This window comes from Podarcis gaigeae (assembly GCF_964106915.1).
Source record: "Podarcis gaigeae genome assembly, chromosome: 9".
NCBI lineage: Eukaryota > Metazoa > Chordata > Lepidosauria > Squamata > Lacertidae > Podarcis > Podarcis gaigeae.
The window spans coordinates 76,686,352-76,709,197 of NC_139685.1; the positions used below are offsets into that span (position 1 = coordinate 76,686,352).

Below are 22,846 nucleotides of genomic sequence, written 5' to 3' on the forward strand. Positions count from 1 at the left end.
TTCCAACTCTTCTACAATTCTACAAAATCTTCTTTTTTTATAATAATATTTATTAAAGTTTCAAAAAAGTTACAAAAATGAGAAAGAAAAAATGAGGAAAAAACAACAACAAAGACTATAAAATACAGAAAAATAAAAGCAATTAAAAACATTTCCCTCTTTCCATGTCTTATCTTTCATTTACTTATTTCCCTGACCTCCTCACACCTCCCTTTTTTGTATTCTAGTTCAATTAAATATTCCAGCAAATCCTTTCCAGCTTGGTTTTTATCCTAATAGTTTATCCTAATATAGTATAATTTTACATTCTCGTCTTCCAACAGTTAAAAAATCAATTTTTACCTAATCTTTTGTATCATTTCTGCTAATACCACATCACTTCATTCCAACATCCTTCTAACATTCCTGAATTTTACAATGTTTCTGTAGATAAACTTTAAATTTTCTCCAATCTTCTTCCACCAACTCTTCACCTTGGCCTCGGATTCTGCCAGTCATCTCCACCAGCAATTCTACAAAATCTTCTCCCACCTGCGGTCTCCAGCAGCTGGTGTTCAGAGACCGGTTTCCTTCAACCCTAGAGATAGTATCTAGCCATCATGACTGGGAGACCTTGGCAGCTATAGAAAATACGACTGCTTTTCGGTGGGTTGGGTAAGGTTAGGTTTCGGAACCATGGCTGGATCTAGACACATCAAAAAAACATTTCAGGAAAACGCATTGTAAAATTCATTATGGGAAATCAAGTTGGTGGAAGACGGGACTCCACGGCGCCATCTGGTGTCACAGTGTTATAACGCATTTAAAACGCTTTTTCTTTACTTATGTAGCTGAGTCCCATAAGATGAAAAAGATCTGGTGCTTTAACCCACTTTAATTGGGCAAACCTAAATTTCCCCTGCATCCTTGAACCCCTCCTACAGAACAGCACCAGTCCAGAGACACCCTTATTCCCAGGTAATATAATATAATATCCCGGCAGTAGTTTAAAACAGTGCCAGAGCTGCGTATATTAAATCCAGCAGTTATCAAAACATGACTTTAAAATAGCAGCAGTTTTAAGCGCAGAGCATTAAAACATTAATTAAAAGCAGCTTGGAGCAGAGAAGTCTTCAGGGCACATTAAAAAATACTGACGAGAGAAAGAACCAGATTCACTGGCTTAGGAGTGCTAGAAGATGTCAGCTAAATGAGACTGTTTCCTACCACCCCAAAATCCAAGTGGTGAGAGACTCCATGGGTTCCAGACATTTATTCAGGGTTCTGTTTCCTTGGAATGACAAAGACTGTGGTGTCTTTAGAATACATGGTTTTATTCACACATATCCACAAAGACGTGATCTATGGGAGCTTTCTTCAGGCACCAGGCTGGTTGGCAGACCAATTCTGCATTACAGTGGTGTCTGCGAAGGTGGCATGAAGGCTGACAATGTTAACCTCGCCATGTGGGAATCCCTTGCAGGCAACCGCAGTCCTTGCAGTGACCAGTCAGGTGACCAGAGAAGGAATGACCTCTGGGAGGCGTGCAGAGAGAAGAAACGACATAGTACATCTGCAGCAGCACAACTGGACGCCTTCATCTGCCCCAGCTGAAACAAAACATGTCTCTCCCATAATCTTTTTATATGCAACAGACTCCGCAAGGTTATTGATTGCAAAAAAAAATGGAAATCAGAAGTACCAACATTGAAAGATTGGCAACATAATTTTTTTGAGATGACTGAATTAGCAAAAATGATGGCAACAGTTAGAATGCAATCTAATCAAAATCTCAAACGGGAATGGAAACGTGTAGAAGAATACATGACCAAAAGATGCTCCAACAAGAATTTAGTGATATGTATAGACTGATTTCACAAAGTTAAGTTAAGCTAAGCAGGTATGTAAGAATGAATGTTTAATTATTAAGATGCAAAAATACAATCTCAATAATAAAGTTACAAAATAATAACAAGGAAGACTCGTATGGGTGGAGGGAAGACACAGGGCAAGAAATAAGATAAATGGATAAATGTTGGGACATAATGAAATGTGAAAATGTGAATTTACGAATATAATGTATATGTATTATTATGTAAAGATTTCATATATGTATTGCAACATTAATAATAAATAAACAAACAACAACAAAATGTCTCTCCCATATCAGTTTCTACAGCCACAGCAGGGGCTGTAACTCTCCAACGGTTTGACTTTACCCCCAGAGGTACACTCCATTGTCTCCCGAGACAGACAGGTGCCAAGAACAATGCATAGAATTGTTCTCATACCACACTGTTCAAAGTTCTCCTACCTAGCAGGTAGGAGAGTCAAAAGGACGGCAATTCGAATCCATGCAATGGGGTGAGCTTTGTTCCAGCTTCTGCCAACCTATTGCTTTGTTCCAGCTTCTGCCAACCTAGCAGTTCGAAAACACACCAGTGAAAGTAGATAAAAAGGTACTGCTGCGGCGGAAAGGTAAATGGCGTTTCTGTGCGCTCTGGTTTCCGTCACAGTGTTCCATTGCACCAGAAGTGGTTTAGTCCTGCTGGCCACATGACCCGGAAAGCTGTCTGTGGACAAACGCCGGCTCCCTTGACCTGAAAAATGAGATGAACAGCGCACCTCACAGTCACCTTTGACTGGACCTAACCATCCAGGGGTCATTTACCTTATACCGGGGTCAGCAAGCTTTTTCAGCAGGGGGCCGGTCCACTGTCCCTCAGACCTTGTGGGGGGCCAGACTATATTTTGAAAAAAATAATAATGAATGAATTCCTATGCCCCACAAATAATCCAGAGATGCATTTTAAATAAAAGCACGCATTCTACTCATGTAAAAACACAAGACAGGCACCACAAATAACCCAGAGATGTATTTTAAATAAAAGGACACATTCTACTCATGTAAAAACACGCTGATTCCCGGACTGTCTGCGGGGTGGATTGAGAAGGCGATTGGGCCAGATCCAGCCCCCAGGCCTTAGTTTGCCTACCCATGCCTTACAGCATTTACCTATTTTTCGCTCTATAAGACACACTTTCCCCCTCCTAAAAAGTAAGGGGAAATGTGTGTGCGTCTTATGGAGCGAATGCAGGTGGGAGGCTCTGCTCAGCGCTCCGTTTAATGAGTCGCGTGGAGCATGTGTGCAGCTCTTTGGGGCTTTTCCCAGAGGAGGGAAAAGGGCTGCCCTTCTTCCTCCTCGGGGAAAACCCCCCAAGAGCCACACACACACTCCGCACGCTCTTTAAAGGGAGCGCGGCTCTTGGGGGAACCTTAGCTGTGAGCAGCCTCTCCCGGGCAGGGGATGCAGGCTCCCCTTGCCTGGGAGAGGCTGCGCGCGGCCAAGCAGGAAGCCAGGAGAGCCAGCGGGATTGCTGCGCTGCGATCCCTCTGGCTGTTCTAGCTTCTGGCTTAGCCGTGCAAAGCCTCCTCAGGGGAGCGAGTGCCTTCATCCCGCTGCCCTGCGGACGTTTCGTGTGGCTATCCCTGGCTTTTGCGGGAGGTGGGGCTTGAGGCTCTGTCCCTTCCCCCATCTTCCAGAAAAGCCCCCAAGAGCTGGGCTCCCTTTAAAGAGCGTGCAGCTCTGGGGGGGAGGAAAGCTAGTAAGCTTGCTTTCGCTTAAGCCAGTAGAGCAAGAGGGATAGGTGCGCACTGAACCCGCTTGCTCTCCTGGCTTCAGGGATAGCCCCGCAAAGCCTGAGCGAAGATGGAGGAGCGCTCCCTCTTAACTCAGGATGCTTTGCGTTGCTTTCTAAAAAATTTTTTCCTCCCCTAAAAACTAGGTGCGTCTTATTGTCCGGTGTGTCTAATAGAGCGAAAAATACGGTACTTTACTCAGTGGTTCCCCCCCCCTAAAAATAACGTTTAGGGGTACTCTCATCTTGACTCAAGAAAACCACTATTTTATAGTTCACATCGGGGGAAATAAATACAGTAAATGGACAAAAGTACAAAGGTTCACAAAATGTTTAGGGGTATGTGTCCCCCTGCGTCCCCCCACCCAAAAGAAAGCACTGACCTTACCTTGCAGCTAGGTGATGGAGTGGAAGAAAGACCCACCAATCAGTCTTGGAGGGGGGCATCATCACTTAGCTGCATCCCTTGGAAGCTGACTCATTATTTTGGGATGCTGATGAGGACACTTAAGTGGCCAGCTAAAGTCACTGACTAGGGCAGTAAGCTCCATCAGATTCCAACCCTCTCAGGGCACAAGACCCCAAGAACTGGGAGGGACTCGGGACATCATCCAGACTGACCCCCCCCCAAAACCCACAACTATGCAGATTTTTAAATTTATTCTAAGTAAAGCAAGGAAACTATGGTCCTTCCTGTTTTGTTGGACCACATTTCCCATCATCCTTGACCACTGGCCATGTGACCTGAGGCTCATGGGAGCTGGAGTCTTTCCGACAAGATCTGGAGAGCCACGGATGCGTTGCACCTGATTTAAAGAATCTCCCTCCTTCGAAACTGCCAAAGGGGACGGGGACAGGGACGAAAAGGTCCCCAAAGCAATGGAATAATCTTCCGTAAGAAATAGAAATGCAATACAACTGATTAAACTTGTTAAAAGAAGGTGCTAAAACAAGCAATTAGGACCATTCAGGAACAGAACTGAAAACTGCCAATATCATAATACCGTTATACAAATCTCTGGTGTGGTTGCATTTGAAATTCCGGTTACATTGCCTCAAAACTGATATCGTAGAGTTGGGAAAAGGTTCAGAAAAGGACAACCAAACTGATCGAGGGGGTGGAGCAACTCTGCTATATGAGGAAAGGTTGTGGCTTTGGGATCTTTTTCGTTTATAGAAAAGGTGAGTCAGAAGAGACATGATACAAATTTATGAAATTATACATGGATAGCGAAAAGGGTTTCTCCCTCTCTCGTAACAACAGAATTTGTGGACACCCCCAAAGAAGGTGAAGAACTACCGACGAAAGAAGAATGGAGGATGAAGTTGATGGACTATGCAGAATTAGATAAATTAACAGGAAAGATTCGAAACCTGCGGGATCAGTGATTCTTGGAGGACTGGAGTAAACATATGAACTATTTGAAAAGTAATTGTGATGAACAGATTACGCTAGTAGGACTGCAAGAAGTTTTGTAAGGTGGATAATCTGAAATATTGCAAGAAGGACTATGAGAAGAATTATTAGTTAAGGACAATTAAATGCAATATAGAAATTAAGAACGGAAACTCATCAGAGGTGTTGACGGAAGTCTAAAACATTGTATAAGATGAGAAGATGTGTTGCATGACTGTTGGAACTGATATGTTTAAAAATCAATAAAAATGTATATATATATAAAGAAGTTGAATGCTGGAAGATTCGGGACAGATAAAAGAAAGGGCTTATTCATGCAGCACAAAGTTAAACTATGGAACTCCCTGCCACTGGAGGCAGTGATGGCCACCAAGTTGGGTGGTTTCAAAAGAGGATTGGACAAATTGGTGGCTATCAATGGCTACTAGCCAGGGTGGCTATGCTCTGTCTCCACAATCAGAGGCAGAAATGCTTGCAGACATCAGTTTCTGGAAACCACAGGAGGGGAGAGGGCTCTCATGCTCGGATCTGGTCGGCCACTGTGAGAACAGGATGCTGGACTGGATAGGCCTGCTCCAACATGCTCTTATGTTCTCATCTTCTTATGATCCCTGTGGAAGGTCTGCTGAATTGGATACAAACCTTTTGTTTCCATAGATGGGGTGCCACCACCAGAAAGACACTCTTTCCATCTCTACCTGTCCCAGCTCAGAAGGCAGATGCTGTCCCTTCAGGGAGACCTGGGGAGAGGAGATTCCCAGTTGCCTGCCTCCTCTCTTGGTATCTTTGAAACAGATCAGTGAACACGTAAAAACAGGGTTTTGTGTTGGCTGTTTTTCTGAGTCACGCAGAGTGATGCAGCGGCTTCACCCTCAAAGCCTTAGTGATGAAGTAGATTCCACACACAAGACTCTTTGCTTGCAGGATGCCAACTATTAACGAGCAGTTTTATTTATGCGTGTCAAGTCCAATGCAATGCATTTCTCTCCCTTGAGCCCAAGAGAGGGTTTTCTTGCTTCCAAAACTCCTTTGCAGCAATGCATAAGTTACAATATTTTGCAGCTGTGGCAGAGGTTTTCCTCTCCTCCCCCCCCGTACAATTTATTATTTGCAGAATGCATCTTCCAAACAATACAGTACAAATACTGACATTTTTTGCCTCCCCAGGGGGATCGCCATGGCTCGCCAGAAGCCCTCGCAACCTCAGCCGTCGGAGCTGCCGCCGGTGCAGCCGACTCCCGGCTGCAAAGCGGTGGCACCGCTCACTGCATGCAGCGGGTTCCTGGGGTCCTTCCTCAACGGCGTCAAGATGGTCCTGAGCATCATCTTCTTCCTGGGCCTCTGCGCTTTCACGGCCTACGTTGCCTTGCTCTGCACCGCTCTGCTGTTTGCAGCCGTCCAGGTCCTCTTCAGCACCCTCATCCCGTCGGCTCTCCTCATCCTGCAGTTCCTGCTCTCTGCCATGCTGCTCCTCTTCTGCCTACAGTGGATGAGCGAGATCTTGTCACAGCAGTTCCACGTCCACGACCCGGTTTTGTGAGATCTTCGGGGAATACAAGCATCAATGAGGACTGGGCTTGGCTTGGCTGTCTTTTTTCTCTCTGAGGCAGAGTGGGGTGAGAGGTGCAAGTTTGGACTTGTGTGTGTGTGTGTGTGTGTGTGTGTGTCCCTCCAGTCCAGAGGTGGTCAACATTTTCTCTGTTAAGGGCCTTATTCCTTCAGTGGCAGGGTGGGTAAGAGCAACAAGTCAACAAGAACTCCTCCTTCCTTCCTTCCTTCCTTCCTTCCTTCCTTCCTTCCTTCCTTCCTCTTTCTTTCTTTTCTTTTCTTTTCTTTTCTTTTCTTTTCTTTTCTTTTCTTTTCTTTTCTTTTCTTTTCTTTCTCCTTCCTTCCTTCCTTCCTTCCTTCCTTCCCCATCTCTCTCTCCCACTGCTTCTATCTCTTTCTGCCACCCAGGGATGCCAACTTCAATAAAACATTGGGGTGGGGGCAGGTGAGCCCTGCCCCGCACAATCGATTACACAATGTAGCACATGCGCACCATTTGAATGGCAATGGCCATCAATTGGGGGAGCTGTCCCCCTCAAATATTTTATGGGGGGCAAAATGGTGTCTCCTTCCCTGTAGTGAATTTGGGACCTCAGAGCTCCCCCAAAGAGGGGGAAGCTGTAAAGTGAAATTAACAAGGTTGTCCACTTCAAAACTGCAGAGTTGAGCTCTCTGGTTTCACAGGGGTGACCCTCTTAAGCATCACCAAACGTGCAGGAGAGATGTAGAGGACCCACAGAAATCCCTAAAATGCACACACACTAATAGATACCTATAGTTCCAAATGTCAACATAATCACCGTATTTTTCGCTCTATAGGACGTACCAGATGATAAGACGCACCTAGTTTGGGGGGGGGGGAGGAAAACAAGAAAATATATTTTGAATCCCATAAGCCAGAACAGCAAGAGGGATCTGGCTTCTGGGTTACCGTGTGGCTGTTCTGGCTTCTGGGATAACCGCGCCAAGCCTCTTCAGGACAGCGGAATGAAGGCTCCCCCTGCCCGAAGAGGCTGCACACAGCTAAGGCAGAAGCCAGGACAGGCGCTGCACAGATAGGGAGAGCTGTGAAGTGGGAGGAGAAACAGAAGGGGCTCTGTTCCTCCTCCCGCTTCACTGAAGGGGGGCTGCGCAGCTCTACCTCTCTGCGCAGCGCCATTCACTCCATAAGACGCACTCACATTTCCCCTTACTTTATAGGAGGAAAAAAGTGTGTCCTATGGAGCGAAAAATACGGTAAATAGAAATCCCACAAGGCCATGCCATGGTGGGAAACAGGACTCAGTGCGTAGGAGACCCAGGTTTTTTCTCTAGGTGCTAACCATGGAAAAGGGATTTCAAGTGCGCCCCCCCCCATTGGCTCTGCCTTCTGGGTCTTCATTGTTTCCTCCCCCCCTTTTAAATAATTTGTATTAGTTTTCCAATAAAAACATCCAATTAACAAATCCATCAAATCATAATCCAATTAATAAAATAAAAAACAGCCAAATTACAATCCAAATTATTTATTCTTAATCATGATAATAGATAAAAGATAAAAGATGATAATAAATAGGTTTCTTAATGAGGCTTGGCATAGAAAACAATTGTAGGTATAGAAAAGTAGAAAAAGGAACGTACCAATCACCTCCATAAAGCCAAACACCATAATGAGAATCTCTTTGAGGTCCGAGCTTAAACACCAGGGAATATGTAATTCTGCAGATTTTTTCTCAGTCTTCTTCGGTGTAGACCAGGGGTCAGCAACCCGCGGCTCTGGAGCCGCATGTGGCTCTTTTACACCTTGGCCGCGGCTCCGGGGCGGATACTAGCGAGGGGAGGATGCGCACTGTGCGCCCCGACACTCCCCACTGTGGCAGGCGCTGTACTGGCTGTGACGTCGCATGGGGGCGGTGCGTGCGTTAGTCCAAAAGTAGCTCATGCCTCACAATGGTACGGGTTGCACAAACCCTGTCCCAAGTCCACAACATTTTAAATATATTGCTTTCTGCTATTTTTAAAAAAAATATCTTCTTCTTTTTTTAAAAGAGTAATGATATGCATTTTGAAAGCAAACCTAGTACACATGCAGCCCAGGAAAGATCTCAGCTTTAATGATGGCTCTTTGGAGAGGAAGGTCTTCAGTTGGCGCTGAAATGGCAACAGTGATGCCGCCTGCCTGATATTCAAGTGGAGAGGAGTTCCTGCCAATACACCAAAGGCCCAATCTCTACATTGCCGGGGACTGGTCTCCTGATAAGGTGGCATCAGCAGAAGGCTCTCACCTTCAATTTAGGCATGTTAGGGGTGAGGTGATATTTTATGTATTCAGCTTGCATGCTTCATATGGGAGGAGCTGGGGTGGAGCCAAGGTTTCAGAGACGTGGCTGAGTCAGATGCTGGGGAAGAGTCTGACACGGGAGATGAGAAAATGCAATCACTGTTAGAGCAAGAATGGGTTAGTTTGGCCCCGCTTTCTCCAGAGTTCCCAGCCGCAGACAGACAAGCAGCCTCAGAAGGGGAGGAAACAGACAGCCTTGAGGGGCTTGCTATGCAACCAGAAGGGAGGCAGCATGTGGAGGACTCCTCATTTGAGAGTGGAGGAGAAGTCCACCCCCCCTCTCCTCGCTCTAGGAGGGCTGAAAGGGTTAAATTACAACGGAAGTGCAAAAGAGAGGAAGACAGGGTTTTGGCACTCTCCGTGTTGCAGCAGGGGTGGAGATTCAGAGTGAGCAACTCGTGACCAAACGGCGGATGGCCTTGTGCTGCTCTTTGTGTGTAAATTGTAAATAAATGTACCATAAAACTGCCAGAGGCTCATTAGTTCTTATCGAAGCTTGCTTGTGTTGGCCTGAGATCCTGACACAAACATGGCGGCTGCATGGCTTCAATGGCTGGTGACTTCTCCACTACCTCTTGGCACTGCCTCCTTCCCCTCCACGGCAGAGAAGAAGGAGCCAGCCACTAGAGCTGTGCTCCAGTTGGCTCCATGCTTCACCTTCATGCTTTTTGGATATCATCATCATTTATTATTTACACCCAGCCCATCTGGCTGGGTTTCCCCAGCCACTCTGGGGGGCACCCAACAGAATTAATGATAATAATAATAATAATAATAATAATAATAATAATAATAATGGGATAAAACATCAGACATTAAAAGCTTCCCTAAACAGGGCTGCCTTCAGATGTCTTATAAAAGTCAGATAGTTGTTTATTTCCATGACATCTGATGGGAGGGCGTTCCACAAGGAGGGCGCCACTACCAAGAAGGCCCTTTGCCTGATTCTCTGTAACCTCACTTCTTGCAGGGAGGGAACCGCCAGAAGGCCCTCAGAGCTGTACCTCAGTGTCAGGCAGAACGATGGGGGTGGAGACACTCCTTCAGGTATACTGGGCCGAAGCTGTTTTGGGGTGGGGAGCATCCCCTAGCCCAAAATGAAGGGGATATCAGAATGGGCTCGACCCCCAGGAATTGGTGCCCCTACTGGTAGCTAACAGGGAACCAGTGCAATTCTTTCACCAGCAAGGGAATGTGGAAGAACATATGGAAAATAGGGACACTTAGAGGGTCTGTGAATGGGTCTCACTCTGTATATGGCAGCTTCCTGTGATCCTGTCCCTTTGGCCTAACTAGGTGAAGGAGCTGAGATGCTTCCACCACCTGGCCCCTCTTAGCCAGCCTCTGGGCTACCCAACCTAATTTATGACATCAGCGCCAGGTGATGTGGTCATCAGCTTGCTTGTCCCACCGGGATAATGGACCTTGCAGAGGCCACAAGAGCAGTTTGGCTGGCAAGAGCTGGAGCCCAGCTGAGAGGGGAAAGATCTGGATGAAGGAATGAAGACAGGCTGCGTGTGGGAGGACAACACCCAGGGATAGAAATGGCTCGTTCAGAAGGCAGCCGGTGAGTAGGAGATTGCCGCGGTGCCTCTGTATGTGGGGCTCTTAGGGTGATTCTCAGTGGGCAAATCCCAACACAAGGACTCATAGACTCCAACAGATGACTGGAGCCAGATGAATGCCAACAAAGTAGAGTAGCCTAGTTTATGTACAATCCCTGTATCACCTAAACAGGTGAACATGAGGCATGCTCAGAGTCCAAGGACACAGCGCAGCCAGGCCAAAATACCTCTCTTGGGCTTGCCAATCAGAAAGTTCAGCGGTTCAAATCCCCACAGCAGGGTCAGCTCCTGTTGCTCAGTCTCTGCTCCTGCCAACTTAGCAGTTTGAAAGCACGCCAAAAAGTGCAAGTAGATAAATAGGTACCGCTCCAGCAGGAAGGTAAACGGCGTTTCCGTGCGCTGCTCTGGTTCGCCAGAAGCAGCTTAGTCCCGCTGGCCACATGACCCTGAAAAACTGTCTGCGGACAATCATCAGCTCCCTCGGCCTGTAAAGTGAGATGAGTGCCGCAACCCCAGAGTCGTTCACAACTGGACTTAACTGTCAGGAGTCCTTTACCTTTACCTTTTAAAGGTAACCTAAGGTATCCCAGATTGCCTCTTTATTTTTACAAGGGCTGTAATTTAAGGGTGGATCACACACTTGCAGACAAATGCCTCTCTGATCAACAAACCTGTCTGAGACCCCAGGTGATCTAACTGCTCTTGAGCCTAAAAAAGTCCCTGTTTTCCCCTTATTGCTGCTTAATATTATACATTTATCTCTAATTCACAATCTATTCCTTATGTTCAACTCCCGTTATCTATCAGCTGTCGGTATATCAATTCCCACTTGTACATTTACCAAACAATATTGTAAAGAACAAAAGAGTTTACACATCCCCTTGCCTATCTATTTTTAAACATTACTTATTATTTCCATATTAATTCTGCGTATGCAGCTTTTCCAAAAAATGGACTCCCTGCTCTTTGTCCTAGATTTATTCCCGTTCTCTCCCCCCCTTGTTGCTTGATATAACATCTGTACAGTGGTACCTTGGTTCTCAAACGCCTTGGTACTCAAACAACTTGGAACCCAAACACTGCAAACATGGAAGTAAGTGTTCCAGTTGGTGAACTTTTTTAAGAAGCCGAATGTGCTCCATTTTTTAGTGTTTTGCTTCCACTTTGAGTGCCACACGTCCTTTTTGAGTGTTACACTTAGGTCTATCTGTTTGTGCTATTTAGTTTGCATTTTTGTTTTTACGGCTCTCTCTTGTTGGTTTTTGTGACTGTGTGGAACCCAGTTTAGCTACTGATTGATTGATTATGTGACTACCGTTCATTGCTTATTGCTTTCATTTTATGGATCAATGGTCTCGTCAGATAGTAGAATTCATGTTAAATTGCTGTTTTAGGGGTTGTTTTTAAAAGTCTGGGACGGATTAATCCACTTTGCATTACTTTTTGTGGGAAAGCGCGCCTTGGTTTTGGAACGCTTTGGTTTTGGAATGGACTTCTGGAACGGATTAAGTTTGAGAACCAAGGTGCCACTGTCATTCACAATCCATTCCTTCTGTTTCATTCCCTGTTAGCTGTTGCTTTATCAGTAGATCGCATACCCTTAAAGAGCAAACGAGGTCACGTGTTCCCTTGCCTCTGTTTCTGCCCCCTCTAGGCTGAATGTGTCACCCGAGGAGAAGGCCCCTCTGTCTCCAAGGTCGAAGACCTTCCTCGGCCTGCGTTCCATTGCAAGCAAGATCCTGGGGGCCCTGGAGCAGACGCTGCTCATCCTGGCCGTGCTGGTCTACAGCATCTTCCTGGCGGAGATCATGTTCCATGTTGTCGTCTCCCTCTCCATCCCACTCGCCGTCCTGCACGACCGCATGGTCCCTGCTTCCCTGGTCTTCATGGATGCCTTGGCTCCCGCCACAGAAGTCTTCTACAACGAAGTGCTCGGGGCCCTTCTGATTTTCCTGGGTGCCTTACTGCTGCCGCTGACCGCCGGCTGCTGCCTGCACCTCTTCCTGCTCCCCAGCTATTTCAGGCTGCTGCGGCTGGCCTGGTGAGGACAGCCATCCTGTGGATCCAGCTCAATACAAGCACCATGAACCAGCCGCGTGGTCTGAGCTCCTGCTTGCGTGGCGGCTTCCTACCCCCCAGTGGAAATAACGACACATGACACGATTATTAAGGTTAATGGGCTAAATAAGGCCACAACTTTATTGGTTACAGGTAATGAGCGGTATTGGCTTAGGCATTGGTCCTAACCGACTATATCCGACTCCAGCCCATCCGCTTGAAGTCCGGGAAGGGTTAACCACCAGTAGGGGGAGTCCTGCTGGTGCACATCGACTAGGAACTCCCCCGGGGCGACCGATTGGGGGCATGCCTTAGGCCCTCTCCTCCTCAGACTTCAGACAGGGCCACGCCCCCCGGAATCCTTTATCGGACTTCCCTTCAATATGTGGGGCAGGTGATGGTGCTACCTCCCCTCCTTTTTCACCTATAGAACAATACCAATGCCTAACCGCCAATATCAAGAAAGTTGTGACGATTTGCTATGAGGTAGGCGAAAACCAGGGAGGCGGGTGGCGCTGTGGGTTAAACCACAGAGCCTAGGACTTGCTGATCAGAAGGTTGCAGGCTGCTAAAACTTTTGTCCTGTTTAACCCAGTAGCAAAGCACCCTCCTCTCTCTACTCCTCTTGCAGTGAACAGACTACACACTGCTAAATAAGTTTAAATGCTTTACTTACAAATTCAAAGGTCAGATTCATGCATTTATTCAAGCAGCAGCAAGGAGAACACAGGCAGAAAACTTTTGGATAGGAAATACAGCAACATAGCTTCAAACACATGCTCTGAGCTTGCAGCTTGCTTAGACACATCTTCCATGGTCAGTTACATGTTGTGGAGATAGAGGGAAGAGAAGGTTTCACTTCCACCTGCATTGGAGAAGAGGGGGTTGACCTAGCTGTGTCTAGGAATTTCACTCCGTGGTCTTAACCTCTTCATGCACTAACTAGTATTCATACATATTTATGTTTGACTGCAATTTCCCCAAAACAGTAGGATGGACATCCAACAATGCCTGTTGCTCAACATTGCAACAGGCTGCCTCAGAAGATAGTGGACTCTCTGTTTCATTAGGGGTCTTTACAAGCAGAAACTGGATGTGTCAGGAATTAGGGATTAGCAGATTTCCTATAACAATCACCAGGAAACCATGCTCAGGTTGGGACAACTTGGAACCGTATTGGCCTTTTGCGCCTCAGAATCACACGGTTGGCTCAAGAATGCAGCCATGCTGACTTTGAACCTTCTCAGGTTGGGTGGCATCTCTCTGAAGGGCTGGCGACCCACATGATGCTTACCACCAAAGCCTAAACCTTTGAACACCCATGTCAGTGGCTTTTAGCACCATCTCAAATGGCAGTGACACCACGCTGCTGGACTTGCCTCCCAGTGCCCTTTCCTCACTTCCTGACAGCCTGGAGTCAGCTGGGCCTTCCAATAAGACCACACCCATTTGTGACATCACCGGAAGGAAGCATGACAGGGTGACAGAGCCCTGGCAGCAGCCCAAGGCTGTTGAGGAACCATGGCAGGAGAGAGGGCTCCACTCATTTGGAAGACGGACAGAGGTCGGGCGTGAGTTCAGTCAGTCAGGCCAATGGGACAGCAGGCACAGTGCAGATGGTGCGAGGAACAAGGTGGGTCCACTCCACTACATCGGGCAAGTCAGGTTCCTCCCTGCTTAGAAGCAGGAAGGATCCCTCTCACCTGTTTGCCTTTTGCTCACCAGCATTGTTGCCACTCCCTGGTCCCTGAGTCCTGGGGCTTCACAGAGTAATAATAATAATAATAATAATAATAATAATAATAATAATAAGGATGATCGCTGGGTGCGGAGCACACTCCCCGGCCACAGGCAGCCTCAGCTGTCTGCATGCATGACCTTGGGGTGTGGGGCACACTCCCCGTCACAGATAAATCCACAGCTGTCTGAACATCTTGCCCTCTGTCTAACTTTTTGCGGTCTCAGTAGTCTGCGGTGTCCTGTCTGTAACCTTTGTCTCTGAGACCTTTGTCTCAGGTGGAAACAGGTGCCAAAATACAGTGGTACCTCGGGTTAAGTACTTAATTCGTTACGGAGGTCCATTCTTAACCTGAAACTGTTCTTAACCTGAAGCACCACTTTAGCTAATTGGGCCTCCTGCTGCCACTGCACCGCTGGAGCATGATTTCTGTTCTCATCCTGAAGCAAAGTTCTTAACCCGAGGTACTATTTCTGGGTTAGCGGAGTCTGTAACCTGAAGCATATATAACCCGAGGTACCACTGTAGCTTTGTACCACCCCATGATCTCGGGACTGGAAGACTTGTAAAGATCACAGCCCAAAATGTATCTGCCTGGGTTTGCATATTGTGTCAATAAAAGGAGCCTCTACAGAGCTGGCCGGCAGCTTGCTTGCAGCTCACCTGCCCACAGCTCACCTGCATTATCAACTCCTGCCTCATGTCCTTCACTTCAATAATAATAATAAATTTTATTTATACCCTGACCTCCCCAGCCAGAGCTGGGCTCAGGGCGGCTAACACCAATAAAATCACAGTAAAAACATAATAGGGGGGAAAGAGAGGAAAAAACAAACCCAATTTAAAATATAAGTTAAAATGCAATTTAAAATGCAGCCTCATTTGAAAACAGCCGATAAATCAAGACCATAAGGGGAGGGAAACATAAGGGTCAGACTGAGTCCAAACCAAAGGTCAGGTGGAACAGCTCTGTCTTGCAGGCCCTGTGGAAAGATGTCAAGTCCCGCAGGGCCCTGGTCTCTTGTGACAGAGCGTTCCACCACGTCGGGGCCAGTGCTGAAAAGGCCCTGGCCCTAGTTGAAACCAATCTAACCTCCTTGAGGCTCGGGACCTCCAAAGTGTTGTTATTTGTGGACCTTAAGGTCCTCCGCAGGGCATACCAGGAGAGGCGGTCCCGTGGGTACATGGGTCCTAGGCCACATAGGACTTTAAAGGTCAAAACCTTTAGCCATGGCATTGTAGGTACTCCCAGGGGCCATTTAGTCCAAACCCCTGCAATTCAGGAATCCCAGCTGAAGAGCTCCTGACAAATGGCCACTTTCCTCTGCGGTTTAGTGCTGAATTGTAACAAATGGCAGTTGGGTAGACGAGCCCTTTCAGAAAGTTGGCTTGACTCAAAGAAAACAGGCAGGACATGCCTTGCCCAATGCTTGTTATTATTACCTGGTTTGCCTGGGAGACAGATGTGGAGAACCTTTGGCACCTCCAGAGGTAGCTGACCCACACCTCCAGATGTTGCTAAGCTCATCTCTAAACTACAACTCTAAACACATCGGGGATGATGGGAGTTGTAGTTCAGCAACATCTGTTTGGCCAGAGTCTCCCCACATCTGCCTCGAAGGCTCTTGAGCAGAGCTACAAAATCTCTCCTTCCTCACAGGCTTTTAAGCAGAGCTTGGATGGCCATCTATCATGGATGCTTCGGTTGAGTTTCCTGCATTGAAGAGGGTTGGGCTGGATGACCCTTGGGTCCCTTTCAACTCTACAATTCTATGATTCCATGATTCCATGAATAATGATCAGAAAGAAAAGGGAAGGTGATGAAGGACTGGAGATTTATGGCTTTTCAGTGGTGGTGATGAACCAAGGACTTACTGGAAGAGGTGTCGTGATCAGGGGGAGAATAAAGGCATCATAACACCCAGGGCGGGGTGTCGCTACATAGGGAGCATATGCGGTGCCACTATGTACGACGCATGCACTATAAGTAATGATGCTGCACATGAGCTGTACATAGCGGTTTGCTGGCGCTCCAGTGCCATATGGACAGTGCAAGGGTCCTCTGCTCGTGGCTGTAGCGGCGATGGAGGGATCCCACCGCCGCTCGTACAGCGCTGGAGCGCCGCCGCCAGCAAACCACTATGTACAGCGCATGTGCATTGTCGTTTGTACAGCGCATGCATGTGACGCTGCACATGCGCTGTACATAGTGGTTTGCTGCCAGCGTCGGGATCCTCTGCTTGTGGCTGCAGCCGTGAATGGAGGATCCTCTATATGTGGCTGCGGCGGCCCAATGGCTGCTCATGCCTCCGCAAGCTCCCGCGGGGTGTCTTGTCACCCCCCCCAGACATGGCACCTGGGGGCACCATGCCCCCCATTGCGATGCCACTGGTTGTGATCTGGGGTCGTAGGGGGTTGAAGACCCGCTCCTGTTTCTACAGCAGGGTTCCTGATTCCAAGGTTCTAGAGCCACCCATTCAGCAAGAAAGGGGATTTTCTTTAGCCACTGATAGGAAGCATTCTCACGCCTTGTGCTGATGGGAGCCAATCAGAGTGAAAGGAGGTGAGTCGGCCACTGAGGATTGGCTCCTAAGGTCACTCTGGAGAAAGTGTTTGGGAAGAACATTGCTGAGTTGTTTTTCTGTATGCTGCAAAGCCAAGGATTGAGGGACACTGAAAACACAGGGCGCTTCCATTACAAGAAAAATGGTGCTCAAGCTATGCTGTGTATAGGAAAATACAAGTCAATTAGAAAAAATGAGATTGGAGCACTTCAAATCGTATGTCCATGTACATGCATGAAAAATAGTGGCTCTAGCTGAAAGGCAACATGTGGAGATCTGCAGAGATGGTTGCAATGCGTCCCTAATTTTTACAGTCATACCTCGGGTTACAGATGCTTCAAGTTGCGTTTTTTCGGGTTACGGACCTGCTGAAACCCGGAAGTACCAGAACGGGTTACTTCCAGGTTTCAGAGGTTGTGCATGAGCAGAAGTGCTAAATCATGCTTTGCGCATGCGCAGAAGCGCCAAATCACAACTCGCGCGTGTGCAGACGCGCCGCTGCAGGTTGCGAACGTGCATCCCGCATGAATCACGTTCGCAACCCGAGGGTTACTGTATTATTGTATAATAATGAGATATGGGTACAATCTTAGAAGCTCGTATGATTTTAGAAGGGGCTGTGGCTGTGGCTATAAAGTAGTAAAGTCATTGCACAAGTACAGAGACTGATACAGGCCACAAGATTCAGTATCCAGAGAATTCCAGAATCAAGGCATGTTTAAATGCTAGGTGGAATCTACATGTGTATAAAAACCGTTCTGAAAATGCTTTTAAAAATAACAATAATATTGAATTTTCCATAAGGCTCATCTAGCGTCACATTGTATACTGCACTTGAAACACACTTAAAATGTTTTATATGCAGCTGTGTAGCTGAGGGACATGGGTGGCGCTGTGGGTTAAACTACAGAGCCTAGGACTTGCCGATCAGAAAGTGTGCAGTTCGAATCCCCGCAACGGGGTGAGCTCCCGTTGCTTGGTCCCTGCTCCTGCCAACCTAGCAGTTCGAAAGCACGCCAAAGTTCAAGTAGATAAATAAGTACTGCTCTGGCGGGAAGGTAAACAGTGTTTCCATGCGCTGCTCTGGTTCGCCAGAAGCGGCTTAGTCATGCTGGCCACATGACCCGGAAGCTGTACGCTGACTCCCTCAGCCAGTAAAGCGAGATGAGCGCTGCAACCCCAGAGTCAGTCACGACTGGACCTAATGGTCAGGGGTCCCTTTACCTTTACCTTAGCTGAGTCCCTACTCTTCATTTTGTTTAGAATTTCAGGATAGTGTCCAATCAATTATATCACCACAAAACGTAGACACGGCGGGAAGTGGATGGGCAACTGTCTTTCCTTCAACCCATGTTTCGCGCTCCCATGATCCTCCAGTCCTTTCTCTCTTCCCTCGCAGGGACGGTGCCACAGCAGAGGAGCCCCTACAGCCATCTGCCCACGCTGAGTGAGCTCCCGGGTAGACCCTTTGGCAGAGCATGGCCTTCCGCATCACCGTGAGAGGCATCTTCCGCTGCTTCCGGAAGCTTCTCTCCATCATCTTCACGCTCCTCTTCTGCGACCTCCTCCTCCGCATAAGCTTCGTCCTCCTCTTCTTCCTCCTCCTCCCCTTCTTCATCATCTACGACCATGTGATCCCCTCCATCGTCTTGTTCGCCAGGTCGACTCGGCCCATCTTGGACACCTTCTTCGGGCGGCTGCTTCCCTCGCTCTTCGCCTTCGTCCTCTCCCTGGTCCCTCCCATCCTCATCTTCTTCTTCACAAAGAGGATCCTAATACCGGTCTCCATCAAAATCTTCCAGCTCACATGGTAAACGGCCCTCCTGGCCAAACTTCTCCGAATAAAACAGTCCAAAGTTATAACCTCACAATGGATCTCCTTTCCCGTTCAGCTTGCAGGGTGCTGCGGAGGCAAAGGGAGATTCGTGTATTGCCTTCCGAGCTCTGAAATGTTGGGGATTGGATCCAAAAGGCCCCACAACTATGAGAAGAGAGAGTTGCACAGTTTGAATATGCACTGCCTGGGGGCTGGGAGCTCAGGCAGAGCGACTGAGGGTGCGTGAGGGGGACGTGACTGGCATGATCCTGGCCCTGAACTGGGCAGCACTGGGCCTGCAGGACACCCGAGCCAGCAAGTCCCTCGCAGGCGCCCTCCAGCTAGAAGGCAGCTGGGAAGATGGGGGGCTGGAATGTGCCTGCTGCATACTTCTTGGCTTTCAGAGGGTGGCTGTGGGGAGGGGAACGCAGCAGCTCAGGGGCATTGTGAACTGCTTTTGTGAGCAGCGTGTAATAATAATAATAATAATAATAATTTATTTGTACCCCTCCCATCTGGCTAGGTTTCCCCAGCCACTCTGTGTGGCTTCCAACAAAGATTAAAAGTAAATTAAAATGTCACACATAAAAAACTTCCCTGAACAGTGCTGCCTTCAGATGTCTTCTAAATGTCATGTAGTTGTTTATCTCATTGACATCTGGTGGGAGGGTGTTCCACAGGGTGGGCGTCACCACCGAGAAGGCCCTTTGCCTGGTTACCTGTAGCTTTGCTTCTCGCAGCGAGGAAACCACCAGAAGGTCCTCAGAGCTGGACTTCAGCATCCAGGCAGAACAATGGGGGTGGAGACGCCTTCAGGTATACTGGACCAAGGCCGTTTAGGGCTTTAAAGGTCAGCACCAACACTTTGAATTGTGCTTGGAAACGTACTGGGAGCCAATGCAGATCTCTCAGGACTGGTGTTATATGGTCCTGGCAGCCGCTCCCAGTCACCAGTCTAGCTGCCGCATTCTGGATTAGTTGCAGTTTCCGGGTCACCTTCAAAGGTAGCCCCACATAGAGTGCATTGCAGTAGTCCAAGCGGGAGATAACCAGAGCATGCACCACTCTGGAGAGACAGTCTGTGGGCAGGGAGGTTCTCATCCTGTGTACCAGATAGAGCTGGGAGACAGCTGCCCTGGACACAGAATTAACCCTCGGTGTCCCTTCCAACCCTTCAATGCTGTGATTCTAAAGCTCAATCGGAGCAAACGGCAACCTGCAGAAAAGCTGAATTGCCATTTGTGGAGCTTCAGCTTTTAAGAGTGGTTTTCCTCAGGAAAAACTCCAGGGCAAAATGAATAAATGGGATTAAACCAACGTTCTGACACTGAGCTTTAAGGTGTCTTCTGTGCCTGGAAAAAGGTGGGCGAGATATTAATGTGGATAAGCCCGTTGTGTTTCTCCTTCTGGCCCAGGAGTCAAGCAAGGTGCTTTCTGTGGGTGCTATTTGGCAGAGTGGCTTCCAGGGGGCAGGATGGAGCCACTTTGCAGAGCTGAGCTAAGTAGGCAGTCCCTGGGGCAAGGCAGGCGATGGAAGACACATCAACAAGAGTTTGGCAGAAGAGGAGGAGGAGGAGAAGGAGGTACGCAGCCGGCTAATGTGTCCCCTGCCAGACTCTGTGTCTGATCCGGTTACCGCTCTCTAATTGGGACCCTCCAGACTCCAGTGGTGTTTTGGATGACTTCAGAAATGGCAGGAGGGATGTCCCTGGGGAGGCCGTGCTGCGCTCCCAGGTGACCAATTTAAGCCTCCCCAAGGAGGATCGGGGAACAAGAAAACAAGCCATGGAACATTTGGCAAAGGGCTGGGGCAGAGGAGGCGAGGAGCCACAGCAAAAGTATTAGAGCGAGAGATTGTGCATGGACCTGCGCAGGGTTTGAAAAGGAAGTTGTGGGGCCGCGCACTGTGGGGAGAGCCTGGGCAACACGCACACATGCACACGCAGCACTCTTTGTGCCTCATGACATAGGGCTATGCTTTGCCTGCAAGGTCACAGGCAGCAGCGCTTCTGAATGCCATTTGCTGGAAAAGGGAGAGAGCTCTTGTGTTCGAATCCTGCTTGCTACAGGCATGTACACAAAACAAAAGAATTACTGTGAAAATCCCTGAAACGAGAAGTAATCGACTATAGAATTGAATTAAATAACAAAAATCAAAAAAATTAAGGAAAAGTTAACCTAGAATTAAAGACTTAACGAGATGCCAGCTACAAAACCCATTTCACTGAACGAATCAGTTTCCTCAGAAGGAAATAAAGAAATTATAAACCTTAAATGATTTTAAGTGATATCAAACAAACTCAAGAGCAGGGCTGAAATGCTTCCTTGAGTTTACAAAAAAGGTATCAAAACCTCAATGACAAGTTTTACAAGTCGATTACTTCTCGTTTCAGGGATTTTCACAGTAATTCTTTTGTTTTGTGTAATTTCTTGGTTCCGTGACTGCCTTTTTTTCACGGGCATGTGGCTGGCCACTGGGAGATCTGGCCACTGGTCCAGGTGGGCTACTGGCCTCATCCATCAGGCTCCTCTAATGTTCTAAGCAGTGGCATTTTTCTAGAAAAAGAGGTGCTGGACCTCACCACGAAGGCCTCCCTTGTTCTATTATAATAATGGCACTGGTGCCCATCTAGTCCAGTGCCCTCTTCTCAGATATCTGTGGGAATCCTGTGAGCAGAATTCGATCATGAGAGCATCTCTCTCCTCCTGTGGCCTCCAGCAAAGGGTATTCAGAAGTGCTGCTGCCACAGTCAGAGACAGAGCCAAACCGTGCTGACTGATAGCCATTGATAGCTCTCTCTCCTCCTCCAATCATCTTTTAAAGTCTTTTGGGTTGGTGGCCATTACTGCCTCCATAATTTAACACGCTGCATCGTTTATCTGTCTTGAATCTTCCAACTTTCAGTTTTATTGGCTGCCCATAAGTTCTAGGTGGCGCTGTGGTCTAAACCACTAAGCCTTTCGGGCTTGCCAATCAGAAAGTCGGCGGTTCGAATCCCTGTGACGGGGTGAGCTCCCGTTGCTCTGTCCCTGCTCCTGCCAACCTAGCAGTTCAAAAGCATACCAGTGGAAGTAGATAAATAGGTACCGCTCCAGCGGGAAGGTAAACGGCATTTCCATGCGCTCTGGCACTCATCATGGTGTCCCATTGCACCAGAAGCGGTTTAGCCATGCTGGCCACTTTACCTGGAAAGCTGTCTTTGGACAAAGCTTGAAAGCGAGATGAGTGCCACACCCCATGGTCACCTTTCACTGGACTTAACCATCCAGGGGTCCTTTACCTTTTTTTAACCTTTCCCCCTCTAGATGACTTTAAAAGATGGTTAGACAAATTCATGGAGGAGAGAAGAAGACGAAGAGTTTGGATTTGATATCCCGCCTTTCACTCCCCTTCAGGAGTCTCAAAGCGGCTAACATTCTCCTTTCCCTTCCTCCCCCACAACAAACACTCCGTGAGGTGAGTGGGGCTGAGAGACTTCAGAGAAGTGTGACTGGCCCAAGGTCACCCAGCAGCTGCAGGTGGAGGAACAGGGAAGCGAACCCGGTTCACCAGATTACAAGTCCACTGCTCTTAACCACTACACCACGCTGGCTCTCGAGAGGGCTCTCGATGGCTACATGCCACAATGGCTCTGCTCTGCACCCACAGGCAGCAATGCTACTGAATACCCGTTGTTGGAAACCACAGGAGAGATGCTCTTGTGTTTGAATCCTGCTCATGGGTTTCCCACAAGCGTCTGGTTGTCTATTGTGAGAAGAGAAGACTGGAGTAGATGGGTCATGGGCCTGATTTGGCTGGCTCTTCTTATCTCCTGAACCAGGGGGTCGGCAAATCTTTTTAGCCGCAGGCTGGTCCACTGTCCCTCAGACCTTGTGGCGGGCCGGAGAAGCAGCACTGGGGGTGGGGGGGGGGTGGGAGCTGGAAGAAGAGGCGAGGGGGGCAAGTAGTCCTCCTCCCCAACCCCAAGCTCCAGCCCCAGGCGCTGGACTTGCCTTCTAGGGACTGCCACCACCGCCGCTGCCGCCACTGCTTCTTGTGAGTAGGCAGAGCGAGGTCGTCCGCTCCGCTCTCTGGACCACGGGAGCACCAGGGCAGCAGAGGGAATATGAGCGGCACGAAAGGGCTGGCTCCGGAGAGGGGCTGCTTAAAATGGCGCTCATCCGGCTCAGCCCAGCCCCCTTCCTCCTCTAGGCAGGGCAGG

At 48.2% G+C, this 22,846-nt stretch overlaps 2 protein-coding genes across 2 annotated transcripts in view; both read left to right on the top strand.

Annotated features, from left to right (window-relative positions):
- Nucleotides 1-22,846, top strand: part of LOC310852737 (PC-esterase domain-containing protein 1B-like) — a 390,021-nt gene that overhangs the window by 149,038 nt on the left and 218,137 nt on the right. The gene's annotated exons all lie outside the window — the stretch shown is intronic.
- On the top strand, nt 10,318-12,559 carry LOC310852868 (uncharacterized protein). Its single transcript, XM_083757003.1, has 2 exons — nt 10,318-10,470; nt 12,123-12,559. The coding sequence occupies exons 1-2, from the start codon at nt 10,448-10,450 to the stop codon at nt 12,511-12,513; spliced, it is 414 nt and encodes a 137-aa protein (XP_083613129.1). The 5' UTR covers nt 10,318-10,447; the 3' UTR covers nt 12,514-12,559.